Raw genomic sequence first — 25,445 nt, 5'->3', positions numbered from 1 at the left:
GAGATCAGATTCTGTGGTGAAGAGTGGGCTGAACAACAAATCCTGCAGCTGAGACATTTTGGAAGGTATAGGCCCTGCTTTTATTTTGCTGACTCACCTGATGCCAGCCACAAACCCAGTGCTTGGCTATAGTATCCCATTTGCAGAGAGGTCTGCTTTATGGGGTAACTATTTTTTTTGCAACTGCTACACTTCAAAACCAGAAAGATTCCTGCAAAGTCTGGGATTTATTCTATAATCCTCTGCTAGAAATTCCTTATCATTGTTTTCCAGAGCCTCTGGCCTATGATTTAATACATATTCTAATGGAAACTCACAATCCTTGCATACATCACTGTAAACTTTTAGTAACCCGTGGTGGCATGGACCAAAGGCAAACAGATCGAGCATGTAACTTCCTTACATCAGGGCATAAACCCAACAGATCTTAGACATAATTCCCAGGAACAGATTCTCTGACAAGCCCTGAATGAACAATCTATGATATAGCCACTGTGCATTCTATGCTTTCTGTAAGTAAAACCGCAGGGAAAGAGGCAAGGAGAAGGTGTGGGAAGCAGAAAAGTGAGGTGAGGTTATATCAAAGAGGGATTCTGAAGTGATCCCCATCCCTCAGTGCTGTGTTTCCATACCACCTTGCTCTGTCATGCAAAATTTAAAGAGCATTACTGACAGGGATGCAGGTGGTGCATTATCTGGTCTTCAATAAAATGTTTTTTTCATTCACAAGAGGCTTCTGGGCAGGTTTTGTCTGGGAATATATTTCACTCACAGCCTAACAGTGAAAGCACTGAAAAGCTACATATAACCATCACTGATGCAGCCACTCATATTTCTTCCCAGTCATCCAAACATCCTTTCCACTTCTGGTATTCTCATTTCATCTCATTCTCCATCTCATCACAAGCCCTCTGAGATTTTCACACAGAAACTGTTTCCCCAAGATGTCCAAGGCTTGTGGCTTGTGTTCCCAAACTCGGTGTGCCCCTGGGAAGAGATATATACCTGTGCTGTGCTTCTGAGATCTAATTCCTGTAAAGGCAAATCAGACAAAATGTGGATGTGGTTGAATGTGACAAAATACCTTCAGAAGCCTTAGCCCATGATCACTATTCACCTCAACTGCCGAAACATTCTCTTTGCTGGTCTTTGAATGCTCTGCATTCAAAATGTTTGTGTGAATCCATTAGTTTGAACCCCTTGTCATTCTTTTTGTGCATGTCTGGTGATTTCCCCCTTCTGCTATATTACTGTTTCCTTCCTTCATTTAATTTCATTTCATTTCATTTCCCAGCCCTTCCCATTCTATCAGCTCAAATTCACTCTTCCGAAATGGCCTCCAGACTTTGGCAAACAAAGCTGATCTTCATTACTCAAAGAGGTACTTTAGAATATGCTCTGTGCCTTTCCTTGGATGAACTTCCCACTGTGAGCTTAGGAAAATGCCTTTCCTTGTCAGGTCTCCTGTCTTTCAAATATTTGCATTCTCTGTATATCTACTGAGCTGGAGCACTGTCTCCTTTATGCAAACTTCATTGAGTCTTCTGCTTTATAAAGGATTAATTCTAGGTTTTCCAGGAGTCCTGCTTTGATCTGAAATTTGAAATGCCATAATTTTTATTTTTTTTAATCAGAAACTAAATTAGCTCTGTGCAAGCTGGAAGTAGGCTCTTAATTATGCTCTCCATCTGTATCCTTTAAAAATATTTCTTACACATCTCATTTTTTATTAGAACGTCACTCCTCACATGTTTTCAGCAAAGTTTTATGATTTATTCTTGTGTCCCTCATGAAATGCAAACCGCTGTACTGTCAGAGCCAGGGACTCTAAGAATACAGCTACCTTTTGTTGTTTTTCTCTTTTGCAACGCTTTAAGAAATAAAAGAAAGTGGAAGTAAAACATTTCTCCAGTATTTCTCCAGTCATAGGGTCTACTTAACTGTTTCATTTTAAATTTGGGGGGGTTCCTTTGGTTCTTTGCTTATTCATGAAAACAGACCAGCTTTCAGTGTTCACTCCGGGGTGAACATGTCTGCTTTACTCTGTGTCCACTCACAAGTGATTGGTCTAGGAACAACAGATATGTGGAGCTCTGCTTTGGAAAGCTCCTTCCAGTAAAGGAAGGTCCTTAAACATCTGCCAATATACTTCAGGATCTCTATTCAAATTCCTTCTAAAATCTCTCCCTTGCCACAACCCCCTACATGAAACTGGAGAAGAGCAAGGAAGTCTGTGTGTATAGACTTTTTCAGCCCTGTCTCTTTATTTCTGTATCTCTTTCCATACAGCTCAGGTCTTACATTTTGACTGCAAGCTGCATGGGGCACAGGGTGGGGGCAATACAGTCACATGGACAGGGGGCCTGGTTGCTGCTGGGGCACATATGGACTGTGACAAAGAACATAGAGCAAACCCAGCTGGGTAAGGGCTACAGTGCACATCTACCAGGCTAATTTAGAACTGGTAGCATGAACAGTTGAGAGGAAATTTGCCCTCTGTATTGGATAACTATAGATGCCCCTGAATATCAGGAAAGTTTGTTAGATATAATTAGCTTTACAGTAGGGCAAACAAAGCCTACATTCTAAAAAGAAATGCCAACAATTGTAGCACAAAGAAAAGCTCACATATCCACCCACACCTCAAATCCTTCTGGACAATCTGCTGGTCAGCAAAACTGCACAAGAAATGTCCTCTGAGAAGCAGTGAAAGGAGAATTCCTCAGCTACTGCTGCCCTCACTTCTGCTGAGGCTGAACTGAGGGCACAGCCTTAGGACTGGAGAGCAGCATCTACAAAACCAGGTTAGAAGCTGACGAAAAGGCAACATTTCTGAGAGACTTAAAAATTAGTGGTTTTGTGATATGAATTGAGGTCCCTTTAGGGACTAAGACTGATCCACCAAACTTGGTCATATCTAGGCCTTTACTTACACTAATCAGGTTTTAGTCCTTTCATGGTAATGAAACGATATTTTTCCAGTCACTGTGTTATTTCCTTTTCTCTTTACCTATTGTTTTGTAGAAAAGATTTTTTTCAGCCATGGCACTTAGAGGTCTGGATTTTTTTCAAATGACAATGCATTTCAAAACCCCAATAGGTTTGTGGCAAACTAACATGGTAAAAACGTTAACTGTTTAACATAATAAGACATGATCTCACATTTTGAGTTTAACAAAATATCCTGAAACTAGATACTTATGCAAATTATAAGAATCTCTTCTCTCCATTACATCTCAAGTAATTCACCAAGTAAGTTCCTGTCACAGAAGAAAAAAAACACGGGCAGCACGAGATAGGCTTTAAAGTCTGAAAATAATTTTGTGAATAATAACATTTTACAATGGGAATTCTGACAGGGTGTCAGGAGGAAATTTTGCCCTAATGAGCATTCAATGAAGAAAAGCAAATCACTAGAATGCAAGAGACTAACCCCAAATGAGCAAGAAACTTACATGAGAAACCTGGTTATTTAACTTCCTTACAATGTGACTAATCACAGGAGTGCCGTCCGGCGTTCAGGGTAAATCGCATGTCCCTCCCTCAGCTAAGTTCAAAGAGGTCGTGAGACCCAAACCACTCCTAAGCTGATCCCTCCCTTCAAGGCTCTGCAGTTCAGCTCTGCGAGGCCCTCAGTCCTCTCCCGTGCTCTGACCCTTTGCTATGGTAGCATATGTAGAGGATAAAGGTTTCCTGTGACCAGGGAATTAATATCACCCCTTAGGACAAAGAGTACTATAGTGTAAGTATGTGCACTGAGCTTTTGGACACAGCAAGCACAAAGCACAGGGTGTTTCAAACACCCTGAGGAATAACCTGAATCTCAAAAGTAGGGCTATTCTTTCACCCATTACCTTGCTCTGGCCCTAGGCCATGTGTAAAGTTCCATTTTTGGAAAAAGATAAAAGAAAAAGAGTTCTCAAGATAGTCAGGGCAGGAAGATACCAGACTATACAGACAAGAAGGTGCAGTAAGTAGGTAAGATAGATCCTATGGCTGTAGCCCACACAGCATGGCTGTGATACACAGGGAAGGTGGATCAAGTAGAAGTCCAGAGATTCTTGATCAGCTGAAGAGTAGTTAGAAAAGGGGCACAGCAGACAGAAAAGGTGTTCCTAGAAACTCTTATGGATTTTAATTTAGGGGAAAACTCGTTCAGTTACCAATACCTTGTTCCATGCTACAACAGCTGGGAAGGATGGGAACACTGAAGGTGGGATCTTATTTGGAACAAGATCTCTTTTACTGCATCATCCATCTGCTATCTGCATACATTAACTCAAGATCCAAAGCCTGATTAGCAAGGATAGAGGGCACCATAGCAAGGTGATCTCTAATAATTAGAAGGGATAACCCAGGGCAGCCTGGGCTCACCTCAGGCTGCCCTGGCTGTGAAGACAGACACAGCTTCCAGACTCCAGAGGAAAACACACTGTGCTTTACTTAAAAGAGCAATTATCCTAACATGGGACTTTTAAGGAGGAACAAAGGAAAGAATTAAAAACTTGTGGAGCTGAAAAGGCACACAGAGAAAAAAATATCCAGGAAACAAAATGAGTGCCACTGGAAACAATGCTTGCCAAAGCAGTCTCAAAGACCAGAGAGAGGAGTGCCAGAGCACTCTCACTCTTGGTGTATAAGATGCTGTGAATATGTGGGGCACGAGCATGGAGTTTTGCCTGGCAATCTTTGCCAGTGTTTCATGGCTAATTGCACCACCAATTTGGAGTCTCAATCAATTATCAGGTGACATTATAGTTGACGAGGGTCAAATGCATCATTTGTTTAACTGCATACCAAACCCAAGCCCAAAAGATACAAAGGACAGATAATTTAGTTACTGCTCTGGATATGAAAATGCCAGGCATAACCTGGTAATTTCATGTCATAAATCTCACAGATATTCTGGTACGTGATGTTGCAATAGCATTTATTTAAGATTACATTTAATATTAAAATTGATCTAAGCTTGTCTAACCAGTAATACAATATGTGCCTGACTCACTATTAGGGTGCATTTCATTTTCCCATAGCTGTATTTTTATTTATTATCAGTTCTGTTTTGAATGCTAGTTGAGATTAAACTGACTGTGAATCTGTAATTACAAACAATTGTTGCATCGCTTAAGTATGGAAGCAGTAAACTTATTTAGATCATTAGGTATTTAGGTGATTTCAAGATCAAATACTTATCCTGGATCTTCAGATTGGGCAGGCTACTGTTCAAGAGTTAATGCTGTTAGTTTTTCTAGGTCACAGTCCAAAAGTAGGTCTTTGCAATTTACTATATCTACATATATAAGTGATAAAGCACCTTCTAAAAGAACTTCTCAAAGTCTGGGTAAAAAAAAGAGTGCTGACCTTCAGTATAACTGAAGTGAACCATTTTTATGGGATTCTTTAGGCAATGATTCATGGATATGACAGTCTAACATATAAAAAAGCAAAACGATTTTCAGACCTTACATGCTGCTAAAAGGCCCATGGACGGCAGTTTCAGATTGAATATATATTTTCCATCTGCTGAATAGTTGTTTTTGTTCGTGCTGTTTGAGGTTAACTGTGCACGTACTAATCAAACCCACTACTTCCTTTCTCGTAAAACCAAAACAAAGCTTCACATTACTTTCAGGTACAGCATCTTGGATCAAAGCTATATATACACACTGGCTCTGTGTGGGTTCAAACATTTCGAAGATTCAGTATCCTGAAAGGTGTCATCTCTTTTCCAGTCCTGAGAGTTCCAGTTTGTCTTAACGTCTCAAGGCTTCAGATACCTTCAGCCCCTCCAGGATCTGTTCCAGCACAGGAATGCTCTCAATATTGGTCACCATGGGCTTTCTCTGCACAGCCACTGCCAGTGCTGAAGGTGGGTAGATGAGGGAGGCGAGGTATCTGGGGGTGTCTGCCTTTTTTCAGTTTCACATCTTTGCAGGTGATGGATTTGGTACAACAGGGAGAGGGAGGTGACACAGGACCGGATGGGAGCAAGGTCTTGAGGCCCTGCAAGGTATCTGGAAAACCATACACAGACTTTAGAGCAGTACTATCTGCAGGGACGCTGGGCAGGATTCAGAGTACCTCAAGAAGGAAGACAGATTTTGGCAAAACAGGCCCTGCAAGTGAAGTTATGGCAGCTGAAAACATGGGTATAGAGGTTTGAATGGATGGAAAAATTCTACTCTTCTTCATCTCAAATTCTTGCACTGCAGAATTGAAGAAGATAAGCCCTGCCCCATTATGGGCTGATACAAAATGAGATTGAACAAATAATACTGAGTCTTCACAGCTTATTAAAGCAAAAGTCAGAGCCTTCTCACTGTGTAGCAGGATAGAGCATAGAAGTTGTAGAAAACTGTCAGTGGGGATGTACATGATGCACTAATTTCCCCTTAAGATTTATAATGGTTTTTTTACAGTATGTTTATCAGGCTTTGCTGTGTGCTGCTATATTGTGGCTTGGGAATAGCTGGTTAAAAATAAGGAGGAAAAAGTTCAGAAACAAAAATTTGCAAATAGGTTTTCCATTCCGTTTTACTGTAACCCTAATGGTTCTGTTCCATGTTCCATACAGGTTGTTTCTAAATGTGAACATGCTTATTTCTACTAGGTAGAAATTGTGGTTTAAATGCCTGATTTTAAAATTCAAATTTCAGTCTTACCATCTGAAGTCTATTTTTTTTCCGTTTTCTTATGTATATTAAAAAATTTCTGTTGAGGGAAACCAAAGCATGCAGGTCATTCATTGCTCCAGTAAGTGGGCCAAACAACCTATTATTTAAGTAACAAGTAATTGCTGAGATTCATAATATAATTTTTAGTGTTCAAAGTACTTCTTGAGCTTTTTAAAGAATATAGCATATTAAGTGCAATGCTAATGTGAATTGTGGTCTTGGAGTCCTTTTTTTGAAAGCAGCATTTCTAGGAAGTACCCGTGGATAATAGGAGGTGGTAGGACTCCCTTCCTGCCGTGCAGGTTTCAAGTAAATGACTGCAGATCATTTCTTGACAGTTCACTTACCATCATGCTCTTTACTTCCTTATAGTAATGGAAGTGACTCAGCCAGCAATGGTGTTGGCCAACAGGCAAGGAGTTGCCAGCTTGATGTGTAAATACAAGCACATCGGGAACGCAAAGGAAATTCGAGCGACGCTGCTCAAACAGACGGGGGACGGGTTCACTGAAATTTGTGCTTCAACCTACACCTCGGAGTTCCAAACGTTCCGTGTGGAAGCGGTCATTCAGTGCCGCGTCAGCCCTGGCCGAAACAATGTGACCCTCACCCTCGTGGGCCTGCAGGCCAATGACACCGGTCTGTACGTCTGCAAGATGGAGAGGATGTACCCCCCTCCCTATTTCATGAACATGGGAAATGGGACACATCTCTATGTCATTGGTAAGCCACAGCTTTACAGTACTGTGATATTTCCAAGTTAAGGGAGTTGCTGTTATGTCTCAAAGGTCTTTAGAGTTCTGTTTGTAAGAAGTGGGGGTGAATACTGGTTTGAGCTCTGAAAATCATGATTATTCCTTTCATGCCTCCCTCCACACACCTAAAGCAAGCATAGTCAGAGTCATGCAATCTATTTAGCAACTTAGGGATGTTTGATAGCATAAGCAACACCATGTATGTCTGGACAGTTAGATACAGAAGTAAAGAAATAGCAGAGTAAGGTGTATGTTCTTCTACAGATAAAGCCTATTTTCACTGGAGGTTGAGTGGGCAGGGACTCAGAGGTCAGTTCTGGTAGTATCCTGGAATAGCATATGCTAGAGAAAAACAGAGTAGAGGCTGATTTACTGACTATAGGGCCATCCTTAGGAGGCTCATGTGTGACATGACTTGTGTGATATCCTATGTTTTAGATCCAGAACCTTGTCCAGACACTGCCATATATCTCTGGGTATTAGGAGCTACTGCCTCAGGATTTTTTCTTTACAGTATCATCATCTCAGCTGTTCTTGTGGGCAAAGCGGTAAGTGCCATCAATTCAGCCCCATTCTGCTAATAATACCCTTTGTGTGATGAGGACAAGGAGAAAGAAAGGAGAACACCAGGAACAAACACACTGGGATGCTCCATTTTACTAGTGCAACGTTATTACAATACTGTCAGACAAGAGAACTTGCTGGAGCTGCCACTTATATTTGTTTATGGCTCATTTGTGTTGCCAGAGTACTAGGAAGCAGTCAGCTTTCATCAGCTGGACTGAGCCTGGCTTAGATTTGGATGCTTAAAATGGGCCAGAGTCCTGGACACTTCAGGGATCAAAGGCAACAGTCTTCACATGTACTCTGATTTCTTAACCAATTCACACAAAATCCCAGGATTTGATTTTTTCCTCTTCTCACCATTCACCCCTGTGCAAAGCAAATTTGAAGAGGTTTCTCCTTGGATAAGGGGGAATGGTAACTGAAAGAATTTTTAACTTCACAACTAGAAATCTCTGCACAAAGGCATGCAAAAAGTAAGCCTGTGTTGCCTCTTTCCATGGGAGTCTGTAGTACTCACAGAAATGAACCTGATGGCAAAGCTTAAAACCAAACAGTACCTCTGCCCATATTTTTCAATTAGCCCTTGTCCCTAGAGACTAAATTAAGCTGTTTGGTGTGAACACTCCTAGTTTTGCAGCAACACTGAACTCTGGAAAAATACAGGAGTACCTTCAGAGGGCTAAATGAATGGCAGAACTCTTTAATATATAAATATATGTATATCTAAATAGCCTCTGTACCTCCTGATCCTCCCTCAAATGGTCTCAACAGATCTCCTATAAAGAGGCATGTCAGGGAAAGGTGTCTAGAACACCTTCTACTCAGTAAAGGCAGAACATCCATCAGTTTTCTCTAAAATGTGCTGGTCAATGATTATGCCGTTATCATTTGTTTATTTTATTGTCTTCCCATATTTTACAGATAAAGAGAAGACGATGTCTTACTACTGGAGTCTATGTGAAAATGCCTTCTGAAAAGCTAGAGAAAAAAGTGATTCCATTCCATATCACTGGTAACTGTAACAAGGAAGGAGAGAAACCGTTTCCTAGCTGGGATGGAGAGTCTGCTAATTCGCTTAAGTTAAAGAAATAAAATTAATTGTCTTATTACAAAGGTGTACGGGAAGGAGAGAGAATATTCCCTGTAACATCAACGGTTTGGAGGAGAATAATTATTGTATGCACTAGTATTCGAAGATTAACCCTCTTACATAAAAATGGCTACATTAGGCCATTGAATCTTTGAGATGTATTGTACCAATATGTAGTATATATACATATATATATATATATATAGCATTAAGAGCTATTGCTGTTCCAGTTGAGTATCTTACTGTCACATTTCACCATGCCTACTGATCAACTGAAATCCAAACACTATTATGACAGAGGTTTGTGTGTCATTGCAAGGCTGATCCCACAGGTCTGGGGGGCAGAGGCAGAAGAGCACACTAATGTACAAAGGAATGTTGACTTGTTTCCCTGCATTGATATTTATTGGTTCCATTTCTGGCGTTAGTGCTCTGCACTCCACAGAGACATCACCATAGGCTGGCACTGATGACACTGCTGCTCTAAAAGCCTGATCTTAGCTCCCTTCACTGGCATTGTGTCCTAGCAGTGCCGTGCTGGAGCTGACATTGATGATATCTAAGCCAGTGCTGACAGTTTGGTTGGAAAAGAGGCTCCAGCAGGAACCCTCTTACGCTGTGCTGGGAGGATGTTCCAGCTCTGCTGGGGCCTTGTGTTTTACAAATGCTAAATTAGCATCTATCCAAAAGGCAGACGTATGTTGCTGTGTTTAACTGACTCTATTTTCCATGAAAATATTGACAGTGTATAATCTTGTTTATTAGTTATCATGGCCAGTCTTCGCGAATGAAGATCCGGGAAAGGTCTCCAGCCACATTCGTTTACAAGCGTGCTGGTGATACAGGGCTTTGCAAATGCGGGTAAGGCCTTCGAGCCTGCGCAATGGACTTTTTATGTGAGACACAGTGTGCGCTGAACTGAGCCCACCCTTTAGTCCTAAGGTTCATCTGCCGGGGCCGAGCGAGCTTGGACAGTGGCAGCGAGGTCCTCAGGACGTAGGTGTGTTTAGAGTGACCTTCTCTTAGATGGATGGCCTTACAGGGCTGACGAGCTCCATCTGCCCGGGTTTAGAGTTGTCCTTCTCTTCTGTGCGTTCCAGGGCTCCCCTCTCATCTCTCATGAAGGCACTGTCCGCACAAGCGAAGCTCCCATTTTCTTGCTCCTTTACGTGCCCGGGGCCGGGCCCCAGCACCCGGGGCTGTGCTGCGCCGTCGCGCCTGTTTATTAGTTATGTACCAGTCAATAAAAACCTTGAAGCTTTGCCCAAATTCATTTCTTATTCACTGTTCTCAGAAGAAACAGGAAGTGGCTACATGTTAGAAAGCAGTGAAGACAACATGAACCCTTCCCCTCTGACCCTGTGTTTTGCCCTTCAGAAACAGCCTGTGTGTTCACGCCAACACTTAGGCTCTCAGCTCCCCTCCTCACTGGCCACCATTACAGTCTGACAGTTCTTCTGTTTGTCTAGTTAGAGCTGCTGTGATGCTGCTCAGAGACACTGCCAATCACTTTTTCACTTCCAGCAAAGTTACTTACTTGTAGAAGGTAGCTGTAACGACTTTGACAGCATCTCCTGTACATGTTTAAACAAAAAACTCGTCCTAGTTTCAAATCCTGTTTTCTTTGCACCACTTCGACACTCTCACTCACTAAATGCTAGTCAACGCACAAAGCTGCTGGAGATTAAAGCTATTTCAGCATTCTCAGCTACTACCTACTACTTTGACTTTTTGCTATCAAAATTTCACCTTGTAACTCAAAGACCTGGCAGCATATGTCTCTGGTTCACAGCTGTGAATCCATCTTCTGGGCCACACAGATGTGAAGTCAAACCCCACAGCCCTTTATCCCATGTTCCTGCAGTGGCAGCAGCTCCCAGTACACCAAATCTCATAGCTCTTTTAGTTACCTTTTGCCCTCTTGCCCATTCTTCTGGTGCAAAGAAATATTCCCATTCTCAGTTTGCTAATGTTTGCAGGTTCTAACTGCTCTTTGTTGATATACAATTGTACTGCATTAAGTAAAAGTAGCATCTGATGACATATCCTTTTTCTGAAGGTGTTTTTAGTATTCAGACATCTGTCTGGGATTTTCCCCCTAATTTTTCACTATTTGGTGTTTTGGGGATAAAAAATGGTCAAAGATCACATCTGGTGTCACTGCAAAATGACTAAATTTCTGCCCAACAAGTGCAGCCTGATCAGAGAAATATGTTCCATGATGAAAAATAGATTTGATCCATACACCCACTTGTACAAGCTGTACAAAGTGTGAATAATCATACAGGGCAATTTTTTCCACCATAGTAAGTAGTAGTTCAGATATCCTGTGAATCATGTGTCTGACTCCTAACCAGGAATCAATTGTTTCTTCTTTTTCCTTTCCTTGACAATTCCTATATACCAGGACCAAGAACTCACTTTTCTTAAGCAATCTAAAAGCAGCTCAAGTAAATTATTCCTCAAGTTTATCCCTCCTGGGTGAAGAGATGCTTTAGACCTGTATCCACAACCTCATGACCTCTGGCCACAGCTGGCTGTGAATCTGTGTCACCATAGAACATTGCACTGTGGACATTCCAACCCACCTCCATTTCTGGCAGGTAGGATGACCATAACTAGGCCTTCTGCATCTACCTGGACTATTTCCTCTTAGCACGTGAGCTTTTCCTTGAGACATTCAGCCTGTAAGGACCAGAGCAGAATTCTGCCATAAATTAGTAGCAAGTTGCTAAAATAGCTGAGTAGTGAAGGTTATGGGAGAGCAGAGCAGGAACAATCATCTCACGTATGGAAATAGCAATATTTTGTGTTTGCTCCCACACTCAAGTAATTCTTGGTACGATGTTTATTAATTATCCTATTAGAAATTATTTTGCCCAAACTATCTGGCTGTTATGAACTTCTCTTAATTCTCAGTAGTTACTTTCTCGTACCTTCTTTTACTTCTGCAGTGCTTCATTTTCTCTGGCTTTCCTTAACAATGTAGCAGCCTTTCCTGAGCTAAATGTTACATAAATATGCTTTTTCATTTTTTTTTTTCTAAGCCAGATTCCCCTTTTGAATTTTCTAACAGAGTAATAGGTGCACTCAAATCAGCAGATACAGTGATACAGTGAAGACCAAAGTGAGATTTCAGTTCAGATTTTACTGACAATGATATTCTCATCATTTATATCTGGCACTACAGAGAGGAGTGGAAACTAAATGCCTGCAGAGATGGCATTTATACCTATCTCCATATGGTCCATACAGCAGCTAGTTCTGATGAGTGCAGAGCCCAGACCTAAGGGAATTTCCATTGTCCTGTGCTGCCCTCCAGAACCTTGAGGTCCGTGCTTTTCCCTGATACTAGGAGAGCGCCTTTACATGATCAGCACTCCAAAAAATTTTACCCATACAAGTCAACTGTAGTGTTCTGTCAGATCACAGCAGTACCAAAATGAAAGATGCAAACTCTAGGTCACTGTACAACCCAGAAAATGCAATAAAGAGGAAATTGTGCCACTTTCTGGGAAGAATGGAAAAAGCAAAGGCAAAAGGATTTGGTCTCAGAACTCTGCTCATTAGAATGGAGAGTTTAGAAACATAACTATGTTACCTGGACAGCCAAATTATGAGGCCACACTGCTTGGTGAGGTTCAGGAAGAGTCTCTTCTGATGTTCTCTTCACCCAGTCAGGAGATCTGGCAGCCTGTTTGTGAAACAGAGATGGTGAGTTTCTGGCTGCATGAGTGGGCATTCACAGGTGCACTTATCTGCATCAAAGGGTAGGAATGTGTGTGAGGGGTTGAGGAGATTTGGAGGCAAAGTACATTGGAAGGTAAGACACGACGGGCTTCTTCCTTTCACTAGACAAAAGCTGGGGATGTGATGGGGAGTGAGTTCTGAAAAATGAACCAGAAAATGCACCGATTTTCCCTGGGGTGGGAAGAATCTGAACCATGACTAAATAGCTTTGCCTCTAGGAGAGGCATAAACAGGGATCAGATGACGTATCCAAGAGTTGTAACACGAAATCCAAACCAAAGCAGGCTGGTGTATAGCAGATGGATTTACGCATTACAAAAACCAATCTACTGTTGTGATTTGCAAACTGTACGTTTGCTTGATCATGTGAAAGATAATTTGAGATAACTTCTATCACAGCTAGGCTGTGAGGCCTCTGCACTCCCAGGAAGGTTAATGTATATTTTGAATGCAGGTTTATGGCTGGGAGGGAGGTGTGGGGTAGAGGTGAAATTCAGGAAATTTTTGAGCTGCAGGGAATGAGAAAATAATTAGAAATACACAGCACCACACTCTGCTGATCCTGCAGATTCCTGAGCATCACTTGGGCACTTCTACACACAGACAGTCAGCACTTACATGACTTTGTTATCATTTTCTGTGAATGTTTTTGTGACTGATAAGAGAACAGTCTTACTTGAGGGCACTTTTCTATTCTATAGAAAAAAAGGAATGGTGAGGAACTGTGGTATGTTTGAGCAAATAACAGTTACTGATAAAAGATCTTAGAAACCAGGGGTGGGGTGGGGAGCACTGTAAAAATTGTCACTGAAGCCATTTCAAAAGTTTTTGTTGTTTACTAGAGGGACAGAGCAAGGAAGAGTTCAAGGGACAAAACTTCATTGGGAATCATTAGCAATCGCAGCTGAGGTGACGTGGCAGATGCCTCCATGACGTAAGAGATTATTAACTAGTCAAAATTTCACTATTCTTTTCTTTTTCAGTTTTTCAAATGTAGCTTTTCTTCTATTTCCATAGTGAGCTGTCTTAACCACAATCATGTTTCTATATTTTAATGAACATTTTTTAGTGGTTATGAAGTTACACTTGAACAAAAAGTTCTCTGTTTCTTCATTGGTGTTTTTTCTTCTTCATTCTTTTCTGACTTCTGTTTGAACTGCTTCATTAAACAAAATGCAAGACCTTGTTTTTAAGGCAAATGGAATATCTCACACAATTATATGATTCCATTAGGTGGTTCTTTTAGATGACCACCATTAGGTGGTTCTTTTAGGTGGTTCCCTGTAAAGGGAAATGTGACACAATTGGGAAACATGAAACACTAGGTAACATTTGACTGGACTACGCTGTGTTCTGGGTGGGATTTATCCACATTCATGCTCTTCCCTGTGATGCAGCAACTTGTGTTGAAAGCTGGAACAAGCACCAGGGTGCTCTGTTCTTCCTAGACAGGATCAGTGCCTGGGATGTGGGTTTTCCATAGGAAATGAACATTAATGTTTGGACCAAGATTGCCGTTGACATGAAAAATGTAGGATCACTGGTTTAAATGAATAAAAACACCTACACTGAGCAAATATTCTGTGTTTCTTTCAAACTAGAAACTGAGTAACCAGACCCCAAAGACTCCTAGAGTTCAGTATAGACAGGCAATAAATGAATCTTGCTCTACATTAAATGTGTTGTTGTTAATTAATAACACCTTAGTCCTCCTTTTAGAGTTTCTCCTTGGGGATTTGTAGCTTCCTTGAACTAGTGATGAAAGGGGCCAGCAGAAGCACTGCTTACTTTTGTGCAAACTAGAAAGTCTTCCCTCCGCAAACAAGAAAGTGTGAGGGATTGGTATGTACTACCTTCCACAGCACTCAGTGCTGGGCACTTGCAGCATCATCAACTCTAAGAAATATCTCAGTTTCCTTCCTCCCTGTGAAAATTCTTTTTGGAAGTTGGACCCTGTTGGCCTTCAGCTGAACTCCAGAGACCTCTCTCCATGTGCTGGTATGTGAGGAAAGCTGAGGTGTTTGAAGTTCTGTAGAAACTCTGATAAGACTTCTTTTCATCTTGCATGCTTTCAGAGTTGGCCTTTTTACCTGCTAGACAGAGCTGCTAGTTCTTGCTATTGTCATCTTTCTACTTTGCTTGAACCCAAACAAATACAACAAATTAAAAACAGGCCTTCTCCTGTGCTACGAAAGGTGTTAGGCAGTATTACAGTCTAATTGATTTGCATCATGTAGATTAAAAATGTAGATGAAATGAGCTGGATAAAAATGGTAAAAATACTTGGAGGGGGAAACAAGAACTAAAAATAATGCACATTTGAAACTGTCACAAAGCGTGGTGCCTTAGCAGTGCTTAATCTAGACCAGAAAGCAAAACAGTTCATTTCTTTGTAAGTTATCAAATCCTTCTGGTAAGTGACACTCTGGAAACATTCAACAGCTTCATAACTGGCTGACTTAATGTTTTACATGCAGGAAAGATGGCTAGAACAGCAATAATCAGCAGAATAAGTTGGTTTCATAGCTGAGCTTTGTCGAGGTGTTATATCGTGTGGGTAACATTTATAAAACCTTTCTCACTTTTAATTCTGCAGCAAAGATGACTGTCTGCTTCACAAATTAATAATATTTTCCTTTCTCTTACAATGCCAAACTAATTCATTATATCATACTTTATTATATGACTAGACTATTGGTCTAGTCTTCTTTTTATAGTACTCTCTCACTAAGATGAAACATCTCAAGCTCTTTTTTCTCATCATCTCTCTGCAATAATATAACATCATTAAAATATTTTCTCCAATAGGTTCCAAACTTATGTTATTCCTCCTCCCATATGTAAGCCACAGGCACACATCTGGTGTAAAAATTCCTCACATTAATGTAATCATTTATACTGCAATTTTCAGATTAACTTCCATTATTGTTTCTCATGTTTTTACTTCCTATTTTATGACTTTCATATATTGCATTAAATACAGCAATTGCTCTACTATCACTGATCACAAGGAAGGTGTTGTTCTTTCATGGGAGCGGACAAAGACACTTCACTCTCACGTTTCAGATGCCTCGGTTGGAAATACACCTTCTGCGTTTGCTTTCCGGTTCCTGGAAGGAGGGCGAGCACGATGCTGACGTGTGTTTGTCAATGCTGGGTGCTCCTAAGGACCTGAGTGCTCGTGTCTCATCCAACAAATAAGGGAAACAGTTTGAAGGCAATACGGGCTATGCCTTGTTCAGTTGGTGGATGACACACAGGGGAGGGTAACAAGGGTAACAACCTGCACAGCGCCTGAATGGAAGTCAGGTGGCAAAAGGAGGAGTCTGGAGGAGGTGAGAGGAAGTGAGCCTGGCTGCACACAGCACGAATGTCAGCTCTAATTCAGGCATCTTGTGAAATGGTGTTCCCTAAAAAGTCGGTTTAGATGTGGCAACATGGCTGGTTTTGGCTTACTTTTCAACATGCAGAACATGAAACACTCAGTGCCTAGGTCTGCTCTAGATAGATGAAGCACTTGAATTTAATATCCTCTTCCACTCACAGTAAACATGTCTACTTTGGCAAATTGTTGTGTATAGAAAGATTCTGAAAAAATGAAATCTGTTGGTATTTTTTTAATTAAATACTTGGACTGCTTTGGAACAGTGTTTAACCCAAAAATTTAACTTTATCAAATTTATAACAAAAACATCCTTTTTGTCAAACATAAAATTATTTTTGTCTCAACTTCCTAATTTGTTAAAATTTCAAATTTTCAGTTTAGGAGTGAATTTAAAACTATTTATTCTCATAAATCTAGTCTTTGCAAAAGAACAGAAGTAATGGATGTGAGTGTCAAACCTGCAAAGAAAAAAAGATAACGAACCTTTAATATCACAAAATCCAGATGAGGCCAAATGTAGCGAAAACTTTTCTTTTGATCTTCCTTTCTCACCTTACAAAAAAACCAGAGGTGTTCTGTGTTATTTGTGACATTTCAGAGGCTAATGAAGATCTAATTATTTTTCAATACTAGTCAGCCTTTTTGTTTTTCTGGTTATGCTATAGGTAGTTCCCATTACATGATTCAAGTTAAGTTAATTATTATGACAAACAGAACTGTCAGTTGCAGCTATCTGGGTCTTTCCAACTTCCTTTTAACTTAATCCCTTCCTTACTTTATTAATTTAATTGTAATGGAGGTCAGTATATGGAACAAAAGCATTGACACTTGTAGCTAACTAATCAGACTCTCACGAAGAGCTTGTTCATGTGGCTTTAAGTCATGTGATTTTAAGTCACAAAAATGTACTCATCACGTAATAGTAACAAAGTGTAAAGTTTAGTGATATGTTTAGGGGTTGCAGAAAGCTGTCCCAGCAACAGAACTGGAAGAGAAGAAGCTGGAAGTAGCTTGCTGCATGTGAAACAGGTAGTGTGGGAAAGTAGACTTGGGATTTAAATCTGTTAAATATATACAAGGAAATATAGTAATACAAAAACATGCATATGAAATATGCATTGCTCTATACTGAGCATGCCTGAAGGCTTTCCATGCTACCTAAACCCACTCTTTATTATAATAAAAAACTCTTAACAAAACCTGTCACTTAGTAATATGTTGTCTTGACTTTGTTCTGAGATAAAACCTATAAATTATCAGAAAATTGAGTTGTTGCCAGTTTCTGTCTTGTTGCTAGAAAATATTTCCATTTTTTGCTGAAGTGCTGTTTTCAGTTCTTTCAGCATGAAACTGATGCACTGATGATATGTGATCACCAGAGATACCACGTCACTTTTGTAATAAAGTGGTTAAAAAGAATACCCCAGCATAATCTCAAATCAAGAGATTTTACAAGGTATGCAGAGTTCATTTAGTTCCTGGACTAATTTGTTCACTTGGGTAAGTACAAGTACAAGGCTCACACTTTCCAGTGGTGGGTGAATTGATCCAATTAGTCACCTTCACTTAACCAGAATTGTCCAGAAATTTCCTACAGAGAACACTCATTTATTTAAAAAGCCTCTGTACCTGTGTGCACTTGCATGAATGCAGCAATTAAACCACGTTTGACAAAACATTCTTTGGGTCAAAGCAGCATTTTGTATTCGTTGGCAGAGCCACTTGCCCGAAGGCTGTGGCACTCAGCTGGGAAGAGAGACAACAGATGGCTGCTGCCCAACCCCACGCCAGGCAGGAGCTTGCCTGGATCACTGACTATCCGAACCCTCTGCACTTTCAGTGGAAACCTTTGAAGGCTGGCAGGCCTTCCTACTCAAAAACCTGTGACAGATGGCAATTTTGCACTGATAAAGATTGAGAAATTCTTATCTTGAAACTTTTTAAGCCTAATACCAAACATTGTACTGATTTATTTGGTTGTTGCATTAAAAGTCTTGGAGATTGCAGAAGAGGATATGCTATTACCAACACTGTCCTGCTACAGCATGGATCAGCAGCAGATTTAGTGATGAGTCTAGGAGTCCATGTCTCGCAACAGAGCTAGGAATCACTGCTTTCAACAATTTTCAGATACTTAAACATCCTTTACCCAGTAGATTTTTATGACAGAAGGAACAGATTGTATAAGGTTCAAAACCAATAAGTATCATTCTTTCATATGCAAGAAAGATCTCCGATATGAAAAACTCATCTGTAACTCTTATCAACAATTTAGGTGCTGCCCCCTACCAAGGATTAGCCTTTTGAATCCATCTCCAGCTGGAGTTTGAATTGTGCTGGTAATACTGTGTTTAATTTTTCTTTTCCTTTTCCAAGTCACACACATACTGCAGTCATGCCTCTTTTTTGTATTGTGTGCAGCTATTTAAGCATCAGATATCATAACTGGTCTTTTTGAAACTGGTAAACTACATAGTCCTTGGCTCTGAGCCCTGCTGCACTCACTGTTACCTCGCTGGCTGTGGGAACACCCAAAGACACCCAGTTCTGCAGCAGAACAACACAGCAGCAGTAACTCTTTATGTTATATGTGGTAATATTATTATTCACAGTGATCAGAAAGAGTACAACAGAAATGAGTATTAACAAAATAGTACCTGCTTTACAGTGTCTGCAGGCATCATTCAAGACCAGACAGAAAAAAAAAGGTAGGAATGATGCTAAAAGACACAGCAGCACCTGTTCACTTACCAAGAATGACCAAGAGCAGATGTCAGGGAAGAGTATAAAAATCAAGGAAAGTATGCTATGAAACTTCAGGAGCTTCAGAGGGTGGTGTCTTTCTATTTCACAGCCTCAAGAGATTTCTCTTCCATGGATTTTTCCTGTCACTTTTCTGAAACCCTGTGGACTTTGAGTTCAGATAAACTAGGATGATCAGCTGTTCTGTGTTACAGAAGAAATGGAAGAACTCAAACCAACACAAATAGCCTTGAAAACAGTGGAAAAACCTAGACAGACCAAAGGGGATATCTGGGGTAGTTTTCAAAGTTTGGAAACAATTAAATGTTTCTTTTCATAGTGGAAAAGTAGTTATGTTTCCATGTCAACTAGAACAATATGTAGCTGTACGATATAAAACTAATAATAAAATCACCACTTACTCCTCTGTAAACCACCAGTGTAAATGACCTAGTTACAAAAATGTAACTAGAAGGAAAGATGCAAATGGCCAAATTAATTTTCCCCCCTTCAACTATTTTTTTTTTCTTCAAGTAAAAGAAGCACCAAAACAGTCCATCATGCAAACACTACGGAGCTTTCACTGATGTCACTAAGAACACAGTGTAACCACAGCAACCCAATGAGAAGTAGCTTGGCATGACTGGCTTACTTTTTTTTTATTATTTTATTTTTACACCTTTTTTCTTCCCTAGCATGGAAGGGAAAAACCCCAGTGGCCTGCAGAGGTACATGCTTAAATCTATATAACATGAATCAATGATCTGCTAACTACAGAACCCTATATTGTTGACTGCATGTGCAGCAAGACACCCAGCTAAGGAGCACATGTACCCTCACCACCATACTGTGAACACCAACAAAACAAACAGTGCTGACAAATGCCTGAGTCACAAGACACACCCCCTAACATCAGGCACAGAGCTAAGTCTTAAAAAACATCTGGAATAACCAATAGGAATATAATCACATCCAGCAGCACCTCTGAAGAGTTACATAGCAGCACCTGAGGACAACTTTTCTCTAAGGGAGGCTAGTTCAGCTAACAAAAGCAAGCATCAGCTGTGATGCTGACCTCTATGGTATGTACTGAGCACAACTTCAGTGCTGATGGCTCCACAAGGGCCATGCCTTGCCTCTTCTGCTGAGTACAGCAGGCAGACAAAGGATAAAGAATCCAAGCAACCAACAGGGCAAGCAACAAGAAGATTTAAAGAGAGATAGGACATATGCATGTGATTTTTCAGTGGTCACCTGAAACAGCAGAATAAGCAGTTGATCTGTAAACAGATCTACTGAGAGAAAACTGAGATTTACCACACCATATTTTCCAGGGCTATCTGATGAGACATAGTTCCATTCCTGGCCTGGCAGCAAACCAAGGCAGCTTCCAGCCAGAAGGGGATTCCTGAGCAATTCTGAAGTTAGGCTCGGGAACAGTGCTATCATTAGCCCCAGATGCTAATGCAACATTAATGTTTAGCAGCAATACCAACACAGGGAGAACAGAGGAACAGCAACTTTCACCTTTTCTGACAGTCATATAAGTTCATGAGAGTGTAAACGTAAGAGCTGTACCAGATGAGAACAAAAAAAATAATCATAGGACAAGTATCTTGCCTCACAAATAACTACCCAACAGCTGGTGTTTAGTCAGGAATGCAACAAGAGGAAAAACATAGGGTGATGCTATCCTGAAAGACTCTCATAACCTACAAAAATCTGCAGGTTGAGGACTTGTCTTCGTAACTCAGCTGACTCTGATGGCGAGACAGAAAATTCAGGATTCTGTAGTATCTATAATACAAATATAATACAAACAACGTGGACACCTCTATTTCCCCAGCTTCACTGTGCTGCAGCAGGCTCCAGCAGGCTGTTTGACTTCTCCTCTGGGTATGGGTGTGCTTTGCTGTGGTTCAGTCGGGATCACATGAGGCTACAGACCCAAACCAAAGCAGCAGTGTGGCTAGGACAAGAAAAGCCCCCTGAGCAACATTCACTTTTAATGACCAGAAACCACAGAGCTGAGATGAAAGAGACCAAGCATGTTCTTTTTCAGTCAGTCATGGGCAAGCAGGGAACTGCAGATTCCTTTACAATGCATATACATCTGCCTGGACCAACTTAATAGTAGCTGGGAACAATTTAGACTGAGCAGAGCTTACTGAGGTTTTATTCTGAACACAAGGGTGTATGAGTTACTGTGGAGCTTGCCCGAAGGTAACTGGATACTTCCTGCATTCAGGCTGACACTATGATCTAGGTAAGAGCTGATTTGGATACGTTCACCCTGAACTGTATTGAGAGTGCACTGGAGACACAGGACAGCTAATCAAGACTGCAGCTGGGCAGCTGCAGAGCTCGTTCTTTTTGCTCTGAGTGCCATGTTTCCCAGGAGCACAAAGGTGCATGGATGGAGGCTGGGAACTTTGGTGAGGAAATCTGGAGTCTTTACATGACAAAGGCCAATTCACCAGAATATCCTATAGTGATCTGTAATGTGATCAATGTGGTTAAAGTAATGATTTAGAGTAGTCATTTCAATCACATGTCCTCTAGAGAATATAGATATCTGATTTCTATTTTTTGCTCATTGTCACTCTAATTATTACTGCAAATTCTTTTTCATGTGGTGACAGCGTCCAGGCTGGTTGCAAGAAGTGTGCCTAGACCCCTCCCTTACAGGGCCATTGCTGCGACAGAATTCATTTTGCCCTGTATTTCTTTTGTATCCTGGACTTGGTATCAACACCAGAAAAAGGTGTTGATAAGCACGATCCAGTCTCCTATTCTCTTGAAGATGTGATGTGTGTCTTCCAGTGAGAAATTTGTCCTCTTTTCCAATTTAACACTCGCAGGCCAGTGCCACATACTTTCTTTAACACGTTTGGCATGATAGATGTTTCCAGACCCTGTATGACCACACAAGCTGTGCTAATCATAAGCATATATTTAACCTTATCTATGAACTGCTCCTAGTTCAACCCAGTGCAACTAAACTAAAAATTTTTACCGATTGTACAGTAAGGGATACCTTCCAGCCTGAAGCCTCTCTGCTCTGGATATGTGTAATCACAGTTTTACTAACATGCTAACCCAGGCTTTGTCTGGAATCAGCAATCCTCACCCGCTCCCCTGAGGAGGGGGTGCTACAGCCAGAACGAAACACGGAGAAGTGACTCCTATTCAAATGCCATTACCTCTTGCCCTTTCCTGGCCTGATGGAAGGACTGTTTTTACAGCTTGTTCTTTCTCATCAAATTACCAAGAACAGATGAACAGTGTTAAATACCTACACAGAAGACCAAACCTCTCTCTTGGCTACGGTCTTTCAAAACCCCCTGAGCCCTAAGAAACCTGCTCTGTCCCTCCAAGCGCAGGCGTCGGAGACACAAACAATGCTCTGCTCTCTACGTTTCTTTCTGATGAAAAAGAACCGCCCTTTTAAACATAAAGCCACGTGCACCTGCAGAGACTCGTGTGGGATTCCAGGAAACCGCAGGGAGCAGCCACACCTTCGCGAGGGCAGGCGGCGGGCCGTGCGGGGTCACCCTCAAGGGCTGCACCCGCAAGCCGGGAACTACGCTGGGCCGGGGGCAGGGTGAGCGAGAGCCCCCAGTGTGGCATTAGAAACACCTCCTGAAGCTCACACAGCGGCGCGGCGCGGCGACCCCGGCCGGGACTCAGGGCTGCCCTGCGCTGGGTGTGCCCGAGCTCACGGCCCCGCGCTGGGTGTGCCCGAGCTCACGGCCCCCCGCCCTCAGCGCTCCCCTCAGGGCCCGGCCGCGCCGGAGCCGATCCGGCAGCGCCCCCGTGTGGCCGCGGGAGACGCGCCCGCCCCGTGCCGGGCGGTCCGCGCGGGGCCCGGGGGACCCGCAGGGGTTTCCGCCGCGGGGCTGGCGCTGAGGGCGGCGGCTGCACTGCCTGGGAATGCTGCTCCCCCCGTTTCACAGCGCCCAGCCTGAAGGGCAGCTCTTGGCAGCGTCTCCTGCAGAAGGGGAAGCAAACCCTTCAGCAGTCCCTCGCCGCAGGAGCCCGGGGGTGACACAGCGCCGCAGCCCAGCTGTGGCTGTCTTGGCTCTGGCACCCATCAGAGGAGGGCGGCGGGACCAAGCCCGGAGCGGGACGATCGAGTGATCTCACCTTTGCAGGTGGGAGCACTGCCTTCGGTACTGCCTTTGTTCCCAAGGCAGTTGGGAACAAAGTTCCCAAAGGCAGTTACCTGTGAGATTCTGAATGACAGACACAAAACAGAGGATACTTAGCTACATAGTTGTGATTTCATTGTTTTCACTCCTTCAAATCCACCAAGGCCTCAGCTGTCTAAGCCTTGCTTCAGTTAACCACTAACAACGGTGAAGCCTGGCTTGAAAACACTTGAGAAACAGAGGTTTCAAAAGCTCTTTAAGTCACCTGGGAACAGACAGTAGCATGTGTGTGTCCTCAGCCACTTCAGTGTTTCTGGAAGTCCAAACCAGGGTTGTGCTGCCTCACCTGTCCTTGCAATTTTCAGCATAACTTTTGATTTATCTACAAGAATGCATCATAACTTTGGGGACTCTTTCTGTTGGAGAAAGATCCTCTTTGTCAACACAGTGGTAGTAAGAGTTTACCTTTAAAAAGTAATCACAACAGTGCTGAGATAAAAATCACACCACAAACCCCAAGTAGCACCGCAGAATGTGGCTCTTTCTATCCTAACTCCTTCAAGGCAGCTGACCAGATAACCACATAACAGGAGCCCCCACCCTACTACAAGCTTTGAAAGAGTTGGGGTGTGAAAATTTTACAAATGTGTATAATTCATCACTGTCACACCTAAAAGACGGTTAAATTTACATTCAGAAGCCAAATAACTTCCACGATCACCCAGCTCATCAGCATGTAACTCACATGCACTGCTGCCTTGTGCCAGACAATACCTGTATGAGTCTCTAGGTTTGCACTTCATTTGGGTTTTACATATTCACTATCCATTCTGGAAGACCTCCCTTCCAAACCTAGATATAAGCAGCCCTGTAACAAAGTCCCATACAGCAGCCTGTTGGCCACAGGGAACTGCAATGGCTTCAGAAAGCATGCTCCTCCTTCTGGAGCACTGCCCATAAACCCAGGCCACCTACAACCCTTGCATTCTCCTAAATACCTCCTGCACACTCAGGGCCTCCTGCACATTGGGCCCTTTTTTATCTACACTCCATATCTCGGAGAAGTGGTTCAGTACCTCTATTAGGTAACTGTGTTGAAGGACGCACAGGGGCTGGATACACAGAGGGGTAGCAGCTCCTGACATCGGGTGGAGACAGTTTTTTCCTAGGTGGCTCTCAGTTGCCTTGAGTCAGCCAGTCCAAGACATTAGTCCCAGGGTCTGAAGTGGCATTTAGAATCATAGAACAGTTTGTGTTGGAAGGGACCCTTAAACACCACCTAGTCCAACCCCCCTTCAATGCTCAGGGACATCTTCAACTTCTTCAGTTGTTCCCAGGGGTGGGGCTTCCACTGCCTCTCTGGGCAACTTGTTTAGACCTGGCTGAATTGCCACTTAGTGCCTGTTGACTGAATTTATAGGTCAATACCCTTGCAAGCCTTAGAGCTGGGCTAAACTCCTTAACATACTTCATTTTTTTCTTCTTTTAGGGAAGTCAATGACAATGAAATATTCTCAAGCATCATCATCAAAAAAAAATATTCACAGGGTACCTGAGCTTGTACCAAGAAGCAAAGCCACACAGACTGCAACACCAAAGGGAACCATCTCATTAGATCTACTCTGCAGGGAGGTACCCTGCTGCTGAGCTGAGCACCAGTAGCCTCCACTGTCACACTGATGGAGAGAATATTACAGCATGCTTGCCCTACGGACCTACAGGAGAGATTAGACCAATATATCAGCAAAGGAGGCATCAGAACAAATGAGGGAGCACATGAGCTGCATTTCAGGCTGAAATCTCTACATACTGAATGACTGCAGCTTGTTTACACACCTAATGGGGAGTGGTGCAGATGGGAAGTGGGATTTAAAACCATCACAGGACCTTAAAAATAGCACAGTGAAAGTCATTGTTCCCCTCCTCAACTAGGAGGACAGGAAATAAAAACACATGAGTGTAGAGGCTTTCTGCTCCAGCCCCGAGGGAATGACCCAGAGTCATGAGAATATAGGCCAGATATTGAAGCAAAGAATGAGAAGCAGCAGGAGACAACAGAATATAATTTGTGTGGATAGACTGTAGAAGCCTCTGCAGAAAGAATTACAAAACATTCTATTGAGAGAATATTTTATATTGCTGTGGGCAACTGCTCACCATCCACAAGCAGAAGTGGAAAACTGTTGGTGAGATGGAATAAGACACTTCAATGCACCTTGGTTTCACAGCAGACCTTGCAGTATCGTTCTGCTAACCTGGACATTGTTTAGGGTGGTAACAGTAAGTATAAATAAAAATTATGTGATTAAAGAGAGCAAAGAAAAATATACA

At 42.1% G+C, this 25,445-nt stretch overlaps 1 protein-coding gene and 1 long non-coding RNA gene across 5 annotated transcripts in view; one reads left to right on the top strand and one right to left on the bottom strand.

Annotated features, from left to right (window-relative positions):
• LOC116789310 overlaps positions 1–22,421 on the bottom strand; it is a 112,870-nt gene extending 90,449 nt beyond the window's left edge. The window contains exons 1-6 of one of the 3 annotated variants that reach the window (XR_004357973.1): positions 22,167–22,421; positions 18,973–19,132; positions 16,705–16,773; positions 12,688–12,780; positions 11,675–11,771; positions 10,356–10,660 (exon numbers count right to left, since the gene is read on the bottom strand). This is a non-coding gene — a long non-coding RNA (uncharacterized LOC116789310). Of the gene's footprint in view, positions 1–10,355; positions 10,661–11,674; positions 11,772–12,687; positions 12,781–16,704; positions 16,774–18,972; positions 19,133–22,166 lie in introns of those variants that run through there. The other 2 variants (XR_004357974.1, XR_004357972.1) reach the window with 2 other exon arrangements.
• CTLA4 (cytotoxic T-lymphocyte associated protein 4) lies at positions 5,685–9,179 on the top strand. 2 transcript variants are annotated; one of them, XM_032693008.1, is made up of 4 exons: positions 5,685–5,869; positions 7,047–7,397; positions 7,868–7,977; positions 8,918–9,179. In XM_032693008.1, exons 1-4 carry the CDS (start codon positions 5,812–5,814, stop codon positions 9,086–9,088), a joined length of 690 nt encoding a protein of 229 aa, XP_032548899.1. In that variant the 5' UTR covers positions 5,685–5,811; the 3' UTR covers positions 9,089–9,179. The 2 variants fall into 2 exon arrangements, with proteins under 2 accessions (XP_032548899.1, XP_032548900.1); XM_032693009.1 differs by lacking the exon at positions 7,868–7,977 and having other exon boundaries at positions 5,707–5,869; positions 8,918–9,008.
• Positions 22,422–25,445: the final 3,024 nt, after the last annotated feature.

This window comes from Chiroxiphia lanceolata, chromosome 7, assembly GCF_009829145.1.
Source record: "Chiroxiphia lanceolata isolate bChiLan1 chromosome 7, bChiLan1.pri, whole genome shotgun sequence".
Lineage (NCBI taxonomy): Eukaryota > Metazoa > Chordata > Aves > Passeriformes > Pipridae > Chiroxiphia > Chiroxiphia lanceolata.
The sequence above is the reverse complement of the archived record's forward strand: the minus strand, read 5'-3'. Positions and strand labels throughout refer to the sequence as shown.

Coding starts and splice junctions, on each gene's coding strand:
- CTLA4 (XM_032693008.1), top strand. CDS start 5,812: ATGCTCTCAATATTGGTCACCATGGGCTTTCTCTGCACAGCCACTGCC. Junction 5,870..7,046: donor AGCCACTGCCAGTGCTGAAG/GTGGGTAGATGA, acceptor ACTTCCTTATAG/TAATGGAAGTGACTCAGCCA. Junction 7,398..7,867: donor GACACATCTCTATGTCATTG/GTAAGCCACAGC, acceptor CCTATGTTTTAG/ATCCAGAACCTTGTCCAGAC.